At 37.9% G+C, this 20,812-nt stretch overlaps 1 protein-coding gene across 1 annotated transcript in view; it reads right to left on the bottom strand.

Annotated features, from left to right (window-relative positions):
• Positions 1 to 20,812, bottom strand: part of MCTP1 (multiple C2 and transmembrane domain containing 1) — a 216,127-nt gene that overhangs the window by 28,402 nt on the left and 166,913 nt on the right. The window contains 1 exon segment of the mRNA XM_058043874.1: positions 10,296 to 10,349. Within this exon segment, the coding sequence (XP_057899857.1) occupies positions 10,296 to 10,349 (54 nt within the window).

The raw sequence follows: 20,812 nt of genomic DNA, 5'->3' as shown, positions 1-20,812 counted from the left end.
CTATATGCTCTGTATTGATCTAAAATATTCAGTCAGCATTAGTTCTTTGAGAGTGGGAAGGAAAGTAGTCCTATGAATACAGAAAATACAAAAGAAGATATTTTGGTGTGAACATATGCACAAACTTCAAATTTGCTACAAATATAAAAAATCCAACTACAAATTAGCAGCGGGAAAGAATTTCCATCTACTCTTCTTCTCCTGTTGGTATCTAAATTTTTACTCAAACAGTAAGTAAAGGTCAACAAAAGGCTTTTCCGAAGTTAATTCTGATTTACAGATATTACCATGCATTAAAGGCATAGCAAGGCACTGGCTACATTGAGGGTAGAAGGAATTGTACCATTCTTTTGTGTAAAATACTAAAACACACATCTGCTGAGCAATTGATCTTAAATTACTATTTCTGATTGCAAGAAAGCTTCAGATTAGCAATACTGTTCCGACTTATTCACTCTGCTAAAGACTAACCAAAAGCAATACTTTTTCAATAGAATTCTTTTCTCTCAGAGCTCTCTGTTACTCTGGCATTAAAGTATCTATGACATCATGTAAAGGAGTGGTATCCATTTTGATTTTCTAAAGCTGTGAGCCTTCAGAACAAAAATAGTTTACTAGGATAACTCTGTAAATCTGTTTTTCCCATTCTGGACTTAGTTACCTTAGCACCTCAGCAGGCCAAGAAAATATAGAAAACAGAAAGGAAATATGAGAAAGAGAAAGAAGAAAAAAACAATACTTAAATCTTTATTAGTAATTTTCCCTACATATATTTTTATATGTATTAAAATAATCCATATACATTTCTCAGCTCAATTACTTACAAATAACTTATCCGCAGAATCAAGGAAATCTCTCAGCTGTGGAAGTTTATTTTTCCATGTGCTATCTTGAGATAAGCAGGTCTGTAATATTATATTTCCACTGACATAATTGTGCATGAATTCTGATCTGATTTAGTATTACATGGTGCAAAAGGTGACACATTTTCTTTAATACAGCCCATTAGAAAAGGAAAGGAATTGCCAGTGTATGAAATCTAAAGAGTTTGATTGAAAGACTCTGGGACTTGGGGGTCAACTCAGTGGAAAAGTAACTTGCTCAACTACCCCAGGCACTGAGCACTGTGACAAGCAAACTTAATACCCTGGTGCATTCACTGAGACAATCAATAAAAACACTGCACTATCAGACTGCTACAGCTGTACAATTAACCTACCATTTACCTCAACTTCTCCTGAACCAGTCAAACATGCATTTGCTGATCATGCAGATAAAACTCATACCTCACTGGTCCTTAAGTCACATTTAATAGCAAGTCAGAGTGCTAAAACAACCATTTATTGCTTTTCTATATGCCATAAATTCTAATTTTCAAATCTATCTAAATTTTACACAGAGGACTATATTCAAAGAACTACTGAGATGACGAAGCCAACTGCTCTGAAATTAATTTCTGGGAGATTCAGGGCACATTCCTACTTGAATGTTCAATCCACACCTGTTACCCCAGCACACCTGCACCTGGGCTTTGGGGCATCTCCCTGCCTCCTTGCCTTCTCCTGATACAGGTCTCAGCATCATCATGTCCTTGCCTGCCCAAGGACTGGTCGTTCCTGCTCCCTAGCTTGTGTGTGTTTAATTTTATATCTTATTTCTCCTACTCTTTCTCCCAGTTCCAGCTCTAGTTCCTGCAGACTCCTCAGCTCACAGCTGCTCCAACAGGGTTCATGAGTGGGCATTGGTACTTCTGCATGCAGCTCCACAGAAAAATCAGTATATCCATACAAAAACCAATGCCCTCCTTGGCAATTGGTCCCAGTGCTTGACCTCTTATAAGTCCAGGCAGGAGCAGTCTGGACATGCTTCTTACTTTTGGACTACTTTTCTTAGTAGTTATCAGTTAATGCATAGTATTCCTACCACAGAAGAAAACAGAAACAGAACAAAGCAGTATGCAGTATGCACTATTTGTCCAAAATCTTTATGCTAAATTTGCCTTTTAATCTGCCAGCAGATTACATCTGAGTAGAGACAGACTCCACTCTGTACCATGTGGATGTGTCCTAGATGCTGCTGCACAACATCAACTTTTTAATTCCATACCACATTGCTCTAGGATGAATTTGGCTCTTGAATACTTCGGGCACAGGTGCTTCTTTCATTTTGTCAGGATTATATTTTGCCTAGATGATCTGTCCTGCAACTTTATCACTAATCCACACATCAACATAAAGTAAACAACATAAAATTTTCCACTGATACACAGATATTTCAAACTGTAAACAAAATGCATGTTGCATATTGTTTGCATAATCTTGCAGTTTATTTTCCCATATTCCTATATTTTCCTCCATAAAGCACAGCAAAGCCTGATCAACTGTCCTGGCAAATTTTTGTAGCTGAGGTTGCAATTTCCTTCAGAAGCCTATCTGTGAAGTCAAAGACAAACACCTATCTTAAGCTGTGGAATTTCAGCTGTGTTGTAGCGCAACCTTCGGGACAAAATCTAAGTTGAAAACCCGGACTACAATCCAGCATCCACTTTGCACACAGTTGAGCACCCTCTTCTCCCACAGCATCACCTCTGCTGCTCATTCATTCTCATCCACATACATTGTGTCCACTGGGAACTCAGTCCATGCAGCATTTACCTCACACTAGCAAATCCTAACCATCACTTTTCTCTACAAGGCTTCCAAAGTTGTATTTACTGTAATGTCTTTGCATAGCCGGGTTTTGGAAGGGGTGGGCTACAGAGCTGGCTTCTATGAGAAGCTCCTCCTGTGTTTGGCAGAGCCAATACCAGCCAGGATGAACCCAACACTGGCCATGGCTGAGCCCACCAGCAGTGACAGTAATGCCTCTGTGGTAATGTAGTCAGGAAGGAAATAAAAAAAAAAGATATTGCACAAATGTTTTTGTGGCCAGGGGAAAATGAAATGAAAATATGTGAGAGGAATAGCTTTGCAGACATCAAAGGCAGTGGAGAGGAGGGGGAGAAGGTGTTCCAGTAGCCAGAGCTGAGATTTCTCTGTAGCCCCAGATGAAGACCATGCTGAAGCAGCTGTGCCCCTGCAGCCCATGGAGATGCCACACCTGCAGCCTGGGAAGGAGACCCAGGCTGGAAAGGGTGCATGCCTGAGAGGAGGCTGTGATTCTGTGGGAAACCCATGCTGGAGCATGGTCCTGGCAGGGACCTGCAGACCCATGAAGAGAGGAGACCTTGCTGGAGCAGCCTTCCTAGTAGGACTTCTTAACCCTGCAAGGGACCCAGTCTGGAGAAGCCTGTGCCTAAAGTAATGTACTCTGCAGAAGAGTGACCCATATTGCAGCAGTCCGTGGAGAATTGCTGCCTACGGGATGGACTCAGGGTAGAGAAATTTGTCAAGGACTGTCTCCTGTGGGAGGGACCCCATGCTGGAGCAGGGAAAGGACCCTTCTTCCTGAGCAGTGGCAAGGACAACCTGTGATGACCTAACTGTAACCCCCATTCCCCATCTCCCTGCACTGTTGAAGTACTGGAAGTAGAGCTTTGGAAGGAGAGAAAAGTGGAGGTAGTTTTAAGATTTATTCTACTTCTCATTATTCTGCTCTGATTTTGGTAGCAATAAATTACATTAATATTCCCAAGTTGAGTCTCTTTTTCCTGTAATGGTAATTGGTGAGTGATCTCTCCTCCTCCTGACCTTAACCCATGAACCCTTTGTTATATTTTCTTTCCCCTGTCCAGCTGCAGAGGGGAGTGATAGAACAGCTTTGGTGGGTGCCTGGCATCCAGCCACAGTCAACCCACCACACTTAGACCTTACATCTCTGCTTCCTGTGGGACTCAGAGAATTTGTTGCTTATTATGGGCTCTACACTTTGCTGTAGAAAATGCTCAAAAGGGATCTCTCCAAAGGTGTTTGGGGCTGTCCTTTGGAAGAATAAAAAAATGGAGTTATGAATAAACCTGAAGAAACATTCAGGTGGCTGGCAAATCATGGCTTGCTTAGAGTTGCGAGGGGTTCGTTCATGGTAGTAGTTTAAACAGAACTCAGATTTCATGATTCTGTGTGAAACTACTTCAAAGAAATTCTGTTAGAGAATGAAGAATGGTGATTGTCCATTCTCGCCACATTTGAAATCACATGGAGCTAAGGTATAAACCAACCTGCACACGTACGAATTTTTCAAAGCAAACCCAGCAGTAAAGGGCTTTGGTTGTTTCCTTTCACACTTACTACTTCTCTTCCAAGTCATGGAGAAGACCATACAGATGTTTTTAATTAGACCCTTAAATTACTTTTTGAGGACCTAGGTGAAACAGCTTGGCCTCATTGAATTTAAATCTGCTTAGTTACATTAAGAAACAATATTAAGTGTAGAGGAAAAAGTATGTCCCATTCTTAAATAGCTAACATAATTTAAACACATTCTTTATTTGATTTAATAATTTATTGAATTATACTTGGATTGCTTCATAAGGAACATCACCCACACTATATTGGTCACAATGTACAAGGGTAAATGTAATTCATTAAACAGTTTATAGAATGTCCTGGGGTAATCCATAATGTTAGTACATTTCACATCTTTCTGTGTCCAAAGCTTGTTCCCTTATCTTTAAGACCCTTCAAACGAGGACCTTGTGTGTGGGGAGTGCTTTAGGAACGTTCTTAAAACCTGCCTTTTGCCGTGAGCTGTTTGCTTGTCGTTGCTCAGGCAGAGGTTTTGTTTCCCTGCTGGGTTCTCCTTTCGGTTGTTTGGGGTTTTTTCCCTTTTTTCTTTTCTCCGAAAGGCTGCCTTGGGGCGATTTCCAGGGGCTGTTTCAGTTTGGGCCGGGCCGTGCAGGCCGCACCCCGCAGCAGCGGCCCAGCCCAGCCCGGCCCAGCCCGGCCCGGCCCCGAGCAGCACTCGGCCTCCCTGTCCTGCGCCTCCTGCCGCAAGGAAGGTGAAGTCCCTGCCCGGGTTCTGGCCCCTCGATCCAAAGAACACCAGCTGTCGGGGAGATAAGCAGAGCCGGGAGGGGGCAGGAGGAAAGCTGACACCGCTTTTCGCTTTGTCCTTCGAACCATGCATTCGACTGCAGAGCGCCACCTTGGAGGTGTTGGGATGTCCCCAACATTTTTGGGCCTCTCTTTATTCTCGAGATATAGCAGTTTTGCCTGTTGCTGTTACTCTTGTTAGTAAACTGCTGTTTTTTTCACTTATCTCTACTTTCCTTCATTCCTTAGTGGTGGAAAGGGACTGGTTAAACCTATAAAGGAGACAGCTCATTCCAGAGTATTCTTTAAATTGTCTCAAACCAAGACACAGACCCATGGTCCCCCTGTGACTACCCCTCCTCAAATGCTGAACTTCAGATATTAGTCTTAGATTCTGATCTCATTAATTCTTATTTTACTTCACTGTTTTTGATAGCATTTCAAGACTGCACCAGGACAAAGAAACCTGATCTCATTAAAACGAAACCTCTCAGAAGGCTGTCCAAGTACCTGTTTTCAAAGATGTGTACGTTAATGATGAAGACTATATGATGTCCCACTACAAGGCAGGATGAAAACTGCTTTTTTGTGAAACTTTCTATGCAAAGGCTCCACAGGATCTAAGGTATATCCAAGCAAAAGTAACTTCATGGCTGTGACTTGGGGGTGATCCAATGATCAAAACCAGGTGATAGTCCAGAGCACAGGCTGAAGCAGTCTACACTATCAACCCATACACTGTGTACAACTGTTATTAAAACTACATACCCCTTATCAACATCTCTCCATGAATAACTAAACTGAGCTGAAACCAAACTGTACTGAGAAGTATGACTTCTGCAGCCATGTACTGGAGATTGCCCTGTTGTAGAGATTTTTTGTAAGTAGACACAGTTTTATAAGCTAAACTTTGAAAGGATAACAGATTCATACATAGCTACAGTTTTCACTGGAAGCTGCTGCTGACTTTTTATTTACAGTTAGTATTTAGATGCTATGTTCATGTAGAATATAATGGTAGAATCAAGCTATAGGTGGACCAATAGATTTACTTGTTCTGGGATTTTAACTCCAGTCTCTCTGTATCATTTCCCCACCATTTATTTTATAGAAAATAACTGCCACTGTAGTAGAGTACAATCTTCTCTTTTATAGAATATAAAAATGTAGGTTACATCAGAGCTATCTTTCTTCCTCCTCATGATCTCCTCTCAGTAAAAATGCAGGGCATGTTTCTGAGACAGGATACTGTCTTGGCTTGAGAACAGTTGATACCTCTCAGCAGCAATGATTAGAAGCTTTAAAATACATTTTATTTTGATTCAACTATAATTCATTACAAAAGCTTTTAGTTATCTTGAAGTGCAATTTCATTGACTGAGAACTGCAAATAATTTTTCGAAGAATGAAAGGATAAAGAATAACCAAAACCGCAAATGTTTTGAATATTTTTTCATAATAAAATGTTAAGATGAAGGTAAAACAAAAGTGTTCATAATGTCTATCTTCCTCTCTTTATGCCTGCAGTGGCAGCAGTTTTCAGTGGCCTAATTCTGTGGTGTGCTGAGGGCTTCTAGCAAAAGGCTGACCTTCGAGAGCAATCTTCGAGATTATCTGAAATCTTACCTGGAGTTTGTTAAAAGAATAAAGCTACGTGAAAAGCATATATAAAATTCTTAAAAACTAAATCCTAGATACATAGACAAATTCTAGATACACAGATTATCCATATTGACTGCTACATTATTATAACATAACTGCACAAAAATCCTTTTGATAGCTTATTGATAACTTGACTTCATGTAATTTAACTGACTCATATTTGCTAAGGTATTATATAAGCCTGTGTTTGGGAAGGAGCCAAAAAAAAAAAAAAAGGAAAGAAAAATCAGATTAAATTGTAAATCTGTGGTTAGCATAGGTTTAGCAAACATTACAGAACATACAGAATGCAAAATCCAAAGCTATTTCTTGAAAAATCTAGTATTAAATGCCTGAGCCAAACAAACGACATCTTTTAAAATTCCTAAATACCTAACAGGACAATGAAATAAAATAATGAGAAAAGTGTTCCACTGCTAAGCACCACTTTGTAACCGATACAAGTAGCATACCTGCTGTTTTAGTTCATTATTCGTATTGCAAGTGAAGATGTAAGTTAAAATTCTCCAGTAAAAAAACACATCACATGGCCTTAAATTAACAGTCCTGTCTTGACTGCAGCAGAGGGTGAAAAAAGTTAGTAAAATGCAGGACATTAGAATGAGACATAGTAGTGCAAATCTATCTTGTCAGACTGCTCTCAGTATTACACACCATTACTAATAAAATGCATTACATTAACTAATTTAATATATTTTGGCATTCATCATCCTCAGTTTACTACTTCTATAACTGCAGTTTGGGGACATCGAGCCATGTCTGTCCATGACATAACCTACATCAGGGCATGTCCACACCGAGGTCGTCACGTAGCAAGTCACTGATACCCTAATCAGCTCTAAAGAAAGGCACTTTTCATAATCGCCCAACAATCTGATAAGACAAAACATATGGATAGGTTTAGGTAAAGCCTGCAAGGAGCCTTTACTAAATGGAAAACAGGTGCTCCAGTTCCATGCCATGTAATACCCTATTGATCATAAAGTCCAAAGGTTACAGGACTAATAGCTTCCTTGTGGTAATCACGGAGCAAAGACACTGGCCATGGTCAAACGGCTGGGGCATATTTTATATATTTGCAACATATGCTTCAGTTTTAATGAAAATAAGGGTTTGGCACATTTATGAATCTTGTAACTTTCTTTGCATAACAAGACCAATTTTCCTGAGTTTTCTATTATACCACATGAAAAAAACCAGAGAAATAATAAAAGCCAAAGGTCACTACCAGCTGGTATTACAAAACATGCATTTGTTTTCTCACAAAAATTCCTTTAGCATACAGCTTTAAGAAAACACACACAAACTAAATACAAAACTGCACACCTCCATCTAGTCAAAAGATGTAAGAGGAACAGCAGGAGTTAAGAGAGTACGTCTAGTGCACCAGAAAGGAAAAACAGCTTCTAACAACAAACAAATTAATCCTAACCATGTGCTTACTATTTAACCTAGTGCAAAATAACGCCCACTGCAAACATCTTGAATAAACAGAGTAGTCTATACATGCTTGTTCTAAAAAGTGCAGGGGTTTTTTTCCAATTCAAACAGCATATTTAATCTTGAGAGCTCAAAACATTTGCAATAATGAAGACAGCTTTGAATTCATGAAAATCAACCTTAACACCTTCTCTATAAAAAAAACAGCTCTTAAATATTCAATAAAAGGGTTCACTGAATGCACAGTAATGTCAGTACTCACTTTAATTCAACCTTGGTAACTAGATCTAAAAAAATGTTTGAACTCTGGTGTCAGTTTGAGAAAGCTGAATATTAGATCATAACGTTGAAACCTAGAGTGATATTTCTAATTAGGGGTGTTTGCTCAGAGACTCACCAGAGAACTGGGGGGAAGGAGGGGCTGACCTCTGCCTTCATCTTCTCTTTCAAAGGAGTTTGTTTAGCAATTTCCAAAACCCACCAAGCAGTAACTACACAGGCTGGTTTAATCTACAAGCAGTCAAGTACTATTCTTTGTGAACTAATCACCGTGGTTAAAATATCCAGGAATAAGCATACTACTGGTATGACACATTTGCATCAGATCTAATAATAAAGCAGAAACAAACAGGAGAAAATGGCCTCAAATGGATGGTGAATCAGTGTCTATCAGAAAACAAATGATGACTCAAAGCTAGCATATTGAGATAAAATTCAAGCCCTCCATAACTACATGATGGACTTTTACAATCAATCATATATTTTATTGCTAGAAACGGATGCTCACATCATTTAACATCAAAAAACATCCCATATGTGTTTTGTAAAAGATTTTGTTAGTACAGTGTTATGAGATTATGTAGCTAACAATTTAGGTGACGTACAGAAGAATTTCTCATATAAATTGTAAAGTGTTTGACCTGGCAAGGGAACAAGGAAATACTCTTATTTTTTTATCATCTCTTACATCTTAGGTGTTAGCTAACAGAAAAATAATAATTGAGGAATTAACTAATTATAGTGAATTTTCTGACATTTCAAATGCTGCTGCCAGCATATGAATTCTAACAGGGGTGTATAAATGTACATCTCAGCCAGAAAAAAAAGGTCAAGAGCATAAATTAAGATGCACTGTTTCTCTCCTCTCAGAAAAAAAAATATGCTATATTACAACAGAAGTGGGCGAACATCTGTGAAGGTCAAAATAATCTGAATTTTAATACAGTGTTGTTGTAAAACTATCTATATTCTTCCTTTTTATTTTCTTCCACAAATATAACCCTTCTGATAGGAAAATACCAGCAAGTATGGAGCTGTCTTCACTCATCTCATCAGAAGTGGTGCAAGGTCATTCAGATTTATTTTCTTTGGTTTTTCCCTCTCTCTGGGGGACAACCAATCCAAGAAGCCCCATGGCTTGGCTCAATGATATGTGGAAATGAGTTATTTACTGTGGTTGCAATCCTCAACCTAGCTGGCAGCATCTAAACTGAATCACATCCACTCAAACAGATGAATGATCTGCTGTGGTTTCCCAGCTTGCAGGGCCACAATGCAAACCAAAGGGATATCTATGAGAATTGTGATTATTTAAATGTCATATTCCAAAACATTCTTCTATCCAGCAATTCTTTGAAAATTTTAGATGCCAGTATTCCATCCTTAACCAGCATAGAATTCCTATTTCCACACCATTTTCCCCCTGAAATGCAGCCCTATTTGTAGTACTAAAGACAGGAGGAATTTTTGTACTTCAAAATCTGTTGTCTTCACAAGAGCTATCAAGTTCCAGACTGGCAGAGGTACTCTTGTTCCTAGCAGAAAAAAAAATATTTGATCCAGCTCTGGACCAAGAAAAGGAAAAAAATAAAAAGGAAAAGGAAGAGAAAAAGCAAAAATAAGAAGAAGAAGAAAGAAAAAAGAAAAAAGAAGAAAGGAGAAGAAGAAGAAAAAGAAGATGATGATGAAAAAAAGGAGACAAAAAAGAAGAAGAAGAAGAAGAAGAAGAAAAAAAACAAAAACAGAAAAATGAAAAGAAAGCAGGATTTATAGTCCTCTAACCTTTCCCTCAACATGCTATACCTATTATTAGAGGATGATAAACAACTCTGTCCAATTTTCTGGACTAAAACACATCAACTCCTTTTTTAACTGTCGGTAAAAACAGTGTCATGTCTAAATTCTCCGATCCCCAGATACCCAAGTGCTAGGAAAGATAATTACCTTGTCATCTCTGTCATCCTCTTCTTCCTCGTCCTCTAGCATGTCCTCCACTACCTGCAGACAGAAACAGTAGTAGTTGTCATCATTTAAAAAGAAAGAGTTTTGTTCTGTCAATTCTAAGCCTTTTGTAGATGAAAACTTTATTAACATTTGAAATAAATGCACAGAGGGAAAATGTACAACTAGGAAAAAACACTTGATCTAGTGATTCAAATTTAGGAAAGTGTTATAACTTTAATTGACCTACATTGGGGAATTATATACTGAAAACCCTTCCTTTGCAAACGCTTGCTTGACAATTTAAGTATTTAAAAGGTAGTTCAAAATTCAGTATATGCCAGCTCTAACTAAAGGAATCCTTTGTCAGCTCCTCTGGTGCCCATGCAGCACACACATGCTCACTTCAAATTTATGGTTACCTACATAAAAGGTCAACACTTTTAACAGAATTTACAGTATTCACCAAGAGATTCTTGAAGAATACAAAGCCAGAAATAAATTCACAGTAGTTTATCTCCCTATCATGTTCAACAGTGATATACACCATATGCTCTATCAACATTAGCCCTCTGTTTCTTTAATAATAGTTTTGTACAATCTGTGCATCTAACTTTATGCACATTAATTGCAAGCTGCACCTGCCACACGTCTGCATCTACGTATTTTTCCATATATAGTTTTTCAGTCCAACACCATGAAATATAAAAATATATTAAATTCTTTCTATGAATATTAATAATTATTAATCATGCCATCAGCATGAAATAAACCACTAAGTTTAGTTTACAGAGAGATCAAATGATTTCCAAAGATGGACCATGGCAGATTCGGACTTAAATATCTCTCTCTCTCAACACTGTGATCAATGACACTAACAGGAGGAGTCTCTGTTGATAGAAAGCAAGCTGTACCTCCTCATAACCAGAAAACAGTTTGCTTCTTTATATCTTTATGTATATATATTTGTAAGTACCTATTAGGATACAAGAAAATCCATAATGAAGGTCAGCAAAGATCCAACCAGCCCAGTGTCTTATTATGGGTGCAAATATTTTATACTATGTATTATAAAGTATGCATAAAGAGGAAAAGTGGAGGTAAAACTCACTGATATGAAACAATTTTTGTGATTCAAGACAACACACTAAAATTAAACTTCATAGCCACCCCTTCAGACAATGCTGCAAGGGTGTTCACACATCCACGTACAAGTACTTAAGGGATTTTATCCAAGAACTAAATTCAGGTAAAAGAATAACTGAAAAATAAAAGCACGTGAATCTTTCTACTTCCCCAAAGTTAGCTGTACCTTCACAAGGTCCCAATTAGCCATGTTACCTGGGCCCATGCAATGAGTAAACAACATATGGTTTGATGTAACATGCCCATCTAGTAGAGCACTGTGCATACATGAAAGTCACCCACACAGTTCAAAACATTTGCAGTTTCAGCTATTTCTCCTTGTTTGAACCCTGTAACAACAGTAATTTGGAGGGGAGCCTCCAGTTCTGCCTACTTGCTGCTCTGTCCTGGAGGTGTGAATGAGATAAAACTAGAAATGCAAAGAAACCATAAAGAGGAAGCATGTCCTAAAGCATGAGAAGGAAGCATGACTTGAGAAATAAACGAATTACTCTTGAATTCTTCCATGCCCAGAATAACAATTTTAGCAGGAGGAGCCTTACTGGAGCCTGACTGCAGCCTGGCACCAGCCTATTGGCCTTTTAGGCCAACTCTGCTTCATCTGTCAAAGAAGGGGGATCAAAGACAGTTTTGATCACAGGGAAATGTTGAGAGCATGTTGCTGAAACAGATGTAGCTCCAGCTTAGTTCAATATACCTTTTACATCCCATTTAGAGGTGTCTGAGTGATCCAGTCTTCACTGACCACTGACCATTGGAAACAAAGGCATTTTCTGTTTCCCATGCACATGCATCATCTTCTTGTTCCTCTCCTGATTGCTCATTGCTATAATCCCTGGGCTGTTCAAAGTCTTTGGGGAGCTGAGCTGTAAACTGCATCACTGGAGTAACTGAGTTCTTCAAAAAAACACATTCTCAAACCTTTAATGCAGCTGGTTCCAGTGACCCAGTTTACTGAGCAGCTTCACCAGCTCTACAAAGAAAATGGTAAACTGAGAAAGGAGAAGGAAAGCAAGCTTTTAAGGGCTGCAGCAAGATGGAAACTCTCTTAGATCAGTTTTTCTGCAAAAAAGCACACATGCAAAACACCCACTTAGCTATACCATTAGTTGACTAAAGCCCTAGATATAAATCAGATCTGTTGACTCACACACTGCCTAATGCCCAGAGCTCACAAAGTCAGTAGGTCTCTCACTTTTCAACATTAATATTCCCTAAACACTTAAACATTTCTTTTATGTACATCCAAAAATTCCTTGTCTTGGGAAGGTTGAATATCCTATTGAAGATGCCTATGTCACATTAGCATTCAAATGAGCATTGTGATAATTAGTTGAACTGGAAATCTCTAAAACTGTTGTAAATGAGGGCACCTCACAGAAATAACTTCATGACAATAATTCTAAATTATTCAGATAATAACACTTCGGATTCAGGTGCGGGGGTTTTTTTCCCACATCTAAGGATCTCAGACTACTTTACAAGCTTCTGTAGAGAGGCAAAATGTTAACTTGTTCAAAGGGCATAAAAAGTCCTTTGAAATTACATGAAGTGTTAGACTAAGCCTTGACTTCCATCTCCTCCATTCCATTTTTTGCTCTATTTGCTCCTTCTATGCTCTATTTCTAGTTTAGCCATGCTATCAGTTACCTTTAGATTTGGAGTACTGAATTGTTTGGAAAGAAAACCAGAATCCAATATTTGTCGCAAAATAAAATGCAATGAAAATGTGCCAATACCCAAGATGCATAAATAATTCTTTGAGGTATATGAAACACAGCCCATGCTTTCACTTGTCTTGAAATTCAAAAGAAAGGGTTAAAAGAAAAAACCCCAACAACACACAAGCATTAAGGCAATATGGATATGATAACACAATTCATAAAAGCACCAAAACAAGTGTTGGCCACAACTTAAAACAAGGAAAGCAGATTCGTCATAATCATATGACATATGAATCACTGGAACACTGAAGCCTTACAAAAGCTGTGTACTGAAGTAAAGTCTAATCCAGAACAAAGCAAGGCAGTTCAAGAGAGGTACGGTAGATCTGAACACAGGTTCCAGTTTAACATTGTATTAAGAATACAGTAGAAAAAAAACCTCACAATGGATTTTTTTATCCTTTGATTCTACCTCATTTCTTTTCAAATAAAGTGCACATGCCACTCTGTTTGGAAGGAATACAGTAGTTATTTGGATCCTTATGTCAAGCATTATACATGGAGGAGGTATAAGGGAGGAAGAGACATGGTGGAGAAGGAGGGAGAGGAGAGAGAAGGTGGGCAATAAAACACAGAAAGGTAAAATGCAATGTTACATTTATTTTAATAAAAATTCTGTGGCAAAAATCTTACATTGTCCTTAGAACATTCACTCTAAATGATGCCTTCTGATAACTTGTTTGAAATCAAATAGTATTAGTCAAACTATGGGAGGGCACTAGGGAAATCAAGGATCTAATGTAAGCAGATAAAAGTGACATGACCTTCTCTAACATGACTTGTCACAGACTTATATGCTGCATACTGGTAGAAGGTCTTGAAAGAAATTTCTTGGTACTGTCCCTTGAATGTAGTGAGAATACACATGACATTTTGAAAAAAACACACACAGATAGCTTCAAATACAACACATAAGCTACTTCACAGCCAAAGAGAAGGAGATGATGTTTAAATGTTGAAAAGTAAGTCCCTTCCTCTGCAATACATCCCTATTAAAAGCTTATAAATCAGAAGCAGCATGTAATCTAATTCCTATGTACTGCCATTATTCCTGATCCATTCCCAACATCTTCAAGAAATGCAGGCCAAAAATACCGTACAACTCATAATCCATAAAAGATTGGAGAACCATTGCTCTGTCACAGCAGATGCCATAAACCAGGTCACCAGAAGGAAGCACGACCATCACATTTGCCCACCAAAGAAAATCTCAGCATCTGTGGGCTAACATGCAGTCTTCTGAGTAAACTGGCATTAAATACAAATTGCATTTATTGTAAAGATCTACTGACTAACAAAGAGGATAGAATTGCTGAGAAAATAATTCACTTTGACTTCTAACCTCAACACCTGCAAAGAAGAGTTAGATTCTAGTTATTTACAGGCATGTTAAATCAAAGCCTTACAGCTGTAGAGGACTTAGAAATACCTCCTGAATCTAAAGAATCAGTGACAAAGTGATACACTGAAACTTAACACCACCTCTAATGAAAGGTCCTTCTCTCAGCATCATCCTGTCATTTCTCACTGTGTGCAAAGCATCTATAATTGTCTCTGTTCTATGTTTTTCAGCTGATCAAAAAAAAAAAAAACCCCTGCACATTAGATACTCTGATGTCTTTACATGTTAATAATAGCAGGTATTTGCTCTGCTTTGAGATGTAATATAAAGAAAAGGGGAAAAAAAAGGGCACTAACTGCAGAAAGCCATGATGACTGTTACCTTAATACTTCAATGCCCCTCATTAGAACTTCTCTAAATCTGCTTAGATCTTTCTTGACATAGTCCTTCAAAGCTAGGTAGTTTCCAATAAAAACAACACCAAATATCTACATATGATTTCAAAATATCTGCGGACACTTGTATATTCATACATAAGTATTAAAACTATAAAAGAAATCAAAGTGAGGTTGAAATTTGGTTCCAAATTGCATTTAAATGCATTTTAGATGTGCAATAAAAGTAGTCAGAATTACCCTGTTCAGGACTGTTTGGATTTCATATTGTCCTGACATGAAATGTACTGTAAGTTTGTGAACCATGCAACTCAGTGTACAGCTGTAAATGTAATATAAAATTATGCAATTTGTATGGATTAAGAAGGATGCATAAAACCACGGGCTTTTTCAGATAATTTCCTGGTACTTAATTTGAAGGAAAGATATCCATTGTCCACAAGCTGACTACAGCAGCAGTTATGTGATCATCTTCACATTATGACATCTGCTTCTTTTATGGAATTGTCAAGGAGAAACTTTACGGAAGATAATTCCTCATAAAAATGTCCAACTTTTATACCACATTTTAAGGAAAATAAAAATCAAATTACCAGATTCTGATTTAGGAGTGCAGTGTATCTGTGTCCAACCAGATTTATACATTTTGAACTTGGAATAACTGAACTACTAGATGTGATAGTTAGTGTGATAAGCTTCTCAGTAACATTGAATATATTACAGTACAGAAGACAGAAGAATAAAAACAAAAACATTAGTACTTTTCTACTAAATTACTTTCTATTTTTTACATTGGCACCCAAATTATTTCTTCTACCAGAATGCATTTTGTTAGCTTATTCTGGAAAGGGCTCATAATGTAATTTAGTCTGATTCTTAATAGGAAATGAGACTACTATGGCTAGTAGTAGTCTAGGCCTTTTGATGCATGCTGCTGATTACACTGAGCTCTGTAATGACAACAACGAATTTTTATTTACAGTATAATACATTTCTTGGGAACATGTTTCAGTCGTAAATAGAGCTGATTATACAAGAACATGTAATCTTTTTGCTGTTGCCAGCTTGATACACCATCAACATTCAATTGCCAATGTAGTTAAGAGTAAGTAATTTTTAACATTACTATGGTACAAGTACTATAACATTTCTTTCATTTTCTTTCAATATTTGGTTCTCATTTATTTTAGCTTTCTTTTGTATTTACACAATGCACTGTGAACTGAATATTAGGTGTTTATTTGAAGTATGTCTCCATCTAAAGGTTTCAATATGTACTGTACACTTGAAATGTCAGATCTCTCAGAATGCAGTTATTTTTACTTCAGCAGAATAAAAACAACTGCATTCTTTGCTTGGCTAAGTATCACTGAAAGATTACTATGCAGGAGTATTAAAAATAACACCTTCACAAAATAATTGCAAACTAGAATTCTTAGGCAAAACCTTATGATAAACTATCTTATAAAAAACACAATGTCTCATTATAGGTTGTTATTATTATTTCTTTTCAAATATATTGTTTCCTGATTTGAGTAGAACCAGATATCCTTCTGTCCCAAAATAGCATTTGTCCAAGTTATATAAGCTTATGGATGTGCTCCGTTACCTTCAGATTTGAAGCTAACTTTTTGGTACAAAAAATTTATATTTCATGTTTTAGGTGAAAATGTATGTAATACACATATTATAATTTCAGTTAGCTATTTTTTGCCCTGGTATTTATATATTTCTGTAAATACTGTAAAATCCAAAAATCCTTAAAGTTGTGGCTCAATGAAAATGTGCTGAAGTAATAGCAAGTCAAACAAAAATTAATAAAAATCTCACATTACTATGGGAATTTTTTCTAGAAACTAAACTGATATTAGGTTATGTAGTACTGATTATTTATAATAGCCACTACAATCTGTCTAGGAATCTTGTTGCCATTTAAACCTTCAGGCAAATGCAAAAAAAAAAAATCATTATAACAGCCTCATACAAAAAATGCTTCCTCTGTGCTGTGAACTTCAATTTTTATTTTAGATGCCAGCAATACTGAAAGACCATGGAAATAAAAAGTGGTAAAATTTAAATTAAAAAAACAGCTATTTTTTGACAGAAAAAAAAGATCCAAATTTAAAAGAACAGGAAAAAAAGATCTAATTTTAAAAGAATGCTGGAGATATTTAGAGCAGGTTTTTGGTTTTTTCAGATTGCCAAAACAAGCCAAGGCTTTCCAATTCTGTAGTGCGTTTGGGTTTTGCAGCTGTTGCTGTGGTAAGAACAGGCATGTGAAGTTTTACCAAGGAGTTTACTACGTACTCTGCTACTGTGAGCAAACCTCTGGCACAGGAATTATGACTGCAGCATGGACAGCCTCTTTTATCTGTAGCCCAGACAGCCACTTGGAGCACCATATTTTTCTGTTATGCTGCAGAAGAGAAATGCCTACTGGCCAATGTAGATCTTTACATAGTGTACTGTGGGACTCTTGAATTGAATTGATGCCCAATGCATTCAAAATATTTATATTACCAACATTTAGTTAAATAACCTTTATGTAAAATTTATGTTGATTTGTTCAAGTCTCATTTAATGGCAAATTATGGAGAGGATGTTTCATAAAGATAATTCTCCACTTAAATGCAGCAAACATTATGATGCAATCTAGAGCAAATTTGTCCAGCTTCAGTGATTATGTGCGGTCATAAAAATTAGACTTGATCAACAAAATTTAAATGCATGATTAAGCTGACATTTTCATGTTTCTGTTCCGATATATTAAAAGAAAATCATGTCCCATTGTGGAGCGCTACATTATATATTTACTTCTTGACTATATGGATCACATAGAAAAAAACCTAAACATCTGTGTGGAGACAACAATGATTCTTAGTGGATTACAGAATATTCAGTCACATTTTCTTCGACAGCACCCACCCTGCCCACACATACCGATTATAACTCATCTGCAAAAGCCCTTCTAACTTATTTTATTGATAATGAATGAAGGCAAAGTTTATGATTAGTTAGGAGCTAGAAAATACAAGGTAAAATCAGTTCTGCATAACATTGAAAATAATTTTATATAAACAATCATGCTTTTCTTCCTTAGAGTCATAAATCTGGCTAGCTTCACACACATACTGTTCTGTGGCTAACTGCGTGCTCCCAGCAGCCCTCATGCTCGGGGGGTGTTTGTGGCTGCTGCCATTGCTATCATACCAGAGGCAAAACTTCTCAGGAAAGTACAGAGAGGGCAGGCAAGATGTACTTGCTCACCTGACAACATCCTTTTGTATCTTTTGCAAATGACATACTCCAGACACTGTCTAGCCAGAACACCGGGGCAATGACATTTATTTTTTCCAATAATTCACAAGAATTATTTTCCAATAATTCAGCAAGAATTTAGTCTGCAGTTAGAAATCTCTGCAGATTCCCTGGCAGAACAGAATTTCTGGACTTGGAGCTCAAAACCCCAAAGCACCACACTAGCAAGGGATCTGAAGCACTTGGTGTTTGTCCTGTATTCATTGGCACATGAAAGCCTTTGAATGTAGGGACCGTAAGGTCACAGTTTTTAACCTCATAAAGTGAAAAATCAGGAAAAAAATCAAGTTATGGCTTTGTTAACTTACCTGGTAACTCAGTTTTCCACTTCTAGGAAAACAGCTGATTAAAGTCAGGCACTTTTCTGTTAGAGTTAATTTATGCATTGAATGCACTGCAAAGTGGGACTCTGCCCCAAACAGAAGCAGCAACAAATCCACCTGACAGTGCTCTGACAGACACTGTTGCCTGGCTCCTAGAACAAAGTGACAGGATTCTAATCAGAAAAAATCTACTATGGGGAAGTGAGCTGGGCTTCTATGACCTACTCAAGCTCATTGTGCTGATCACCTTTTCTTGAGTGAAGAAAAAGAATTCACTGAGATGGATATATTCATAAGCATAATTCATCCCATTTTCACTTTTGGTTTTTTTTCTAACTTGGCAATTTCCAGAACACACGTGAAGATTTGAGTCATCATATTGGAGGACTACAGGAAAGTACTCAGACAAAACTACTTAAAATCTTAGAATAAAAGGCTGTCTTTAATAAAATTATTTTTATTCTGTTCTCAAATCATCAAAGTCTATGGAGGAGAAAACCTACAATAAAATTAGAAGATGCCTTGTCACTTTATATAATTCTTAAAAGATAGTTTTTTATATATATGCATATACACTCTACTATGCAAATTCATAAAAAAATTGTGTATGGTGCATTAACTCCCAGCTGTTTAGCATAATTTGCTATGCAATGACATGTGCATCTCATAAATTCAAGAGGAAATTTGCTACTTAATATTTCCTTAAAGGTTCTAAGTATTAACTATCCATATGTGAAGTGATCACTTTTCCATGGGAATATATATGGGAGAAGAACATTCACGGGTACCTTTGAGAATGTGCATTATTCTTCTATTAAATGTTAAATTACTTTGAAAAATAATAGACCAAAAGGAGAGAAATATTAGTATCTTCAGTTGAGAGAATATCAGAGTGGCAGATGTTGGCAGGGCCATCCTATCCTCCCTAATCAAGGAGATATCATCAAGCCTAACTTCCCTACTCAAACAAGGTCACCTCCGAGGATGTTGCCCAAAACCATGTCCTGAAAGGTCTTGAATATCTCCACAGATGAACACTTCACAGCCTGTCATGGCAATCTGGCCCTGGTTGTCACCACAGTTACAATGAAAGTGCTTTCTTGTGTTCAGATGAATTTTCACATATTTTGGTTTGTGGGCATTGATAGTGTCCAGTGATGGAGCACCACTGAGAAGAGGCTGTGTCTCTCTCCCACTCCCTTCAGCCATTTGTACACATCATCAAGAACCTTCCTCCATGCAGAACAGTTCCAGCTTGCTCAGCTTCTCCTTATATGCTAGATGCTTTGATCCCCTCATGATCTTCCCTTTGCTGGAATGAAAAGTAACTCCCACTCCTCACCTTCCCAGCCTGTGCTGATAAAAAGCCAGAATACATACACTGTGTAATGGACATGACAGCAATTTCTCCACGTCTCTGTGATTGTGAATGAATGTAGCTGCGCGTGGACCTCTGAACTCCTGCTGGTTCCTATATTGTGCACACTTTTGTACCTAATGTGCACACTAATATACTTCCCTCTGACATGCTGGTTCTGAGAGAGGGTGTGAGAGACTTTTCCAGAGCCAATTCCTTATTTGTGTGCCTATACCTGGCCTGAGGGGCACATCTGTCTTGTTGGACTGGTTTTGAGGGCTTCCTTGGCCATTCACCCTGCACCCTTTTCTTGCCAACTCAGACCACCAATTTCACAACAGGACAAGGGGCAGTAGCTTCAAACTGACAGAAGGCAGGTTTAGATTAGATATTGGGACGAAATTCTTCATTGTGAGGCTAGGGAGGAGCTGGAACAGGTTGCCCAAAGAAGCTATGAGTGCCCTATCCCTGGCAGAGTTCCAAGGCCAGGTTTGACAGGGCTTTGAGCAACCTGGTCTGGTAGAAGATGCTGCTCCAAATCACACTATTCTGTGATTCCTCACTTGATGAATCACTTTTATGGGTCACCATCATCTCCCTCCCCCATTTATTTTTAGTTCAATGCTTTCCTCGTCAGGTTGGACAGCTTCTGGGAAAGAAGATTTTGCCCCATGTGGTGAAGTGAATATCTTCCTAGTAGTCTTCAGTCCTCAAAAAGTATCCCCCAGTTGTAAAAACCAAATCCCTGCTGTCAATAAGAGCTGTGCAACTGGTTGTTGTCCTCCCGGATGTGCACAGTCCTCCACAGGCAGGATGGAGGAGAAAATTACCTGCACTCCCTGTCTGCAACCTATTTGGTCATGACAAGAACAGTGTCACCAGAGGAGACCCACTGTGCCTGTTACAGCAGTTAAG

The sequence above is a fragment of the Melospiza georgiana genome, chromosome Z (assembly GCF_028018845.1).
Source record: "Melospiza georgiana isolate bMelGeo1 chromosome Z, bMelGeo1.pri, whole genome shotgun sequence".
In the NCBI taxonomy this organism is placed as follows: Eukaryota; Metazoa; Chordata; class Aves; order Passeriformes; family Passerellidae; genus Melospiza; species Melospiza georgiana.
This window is presented reverse-complemented; position numbering and strand designations above follow the sequence as displayed.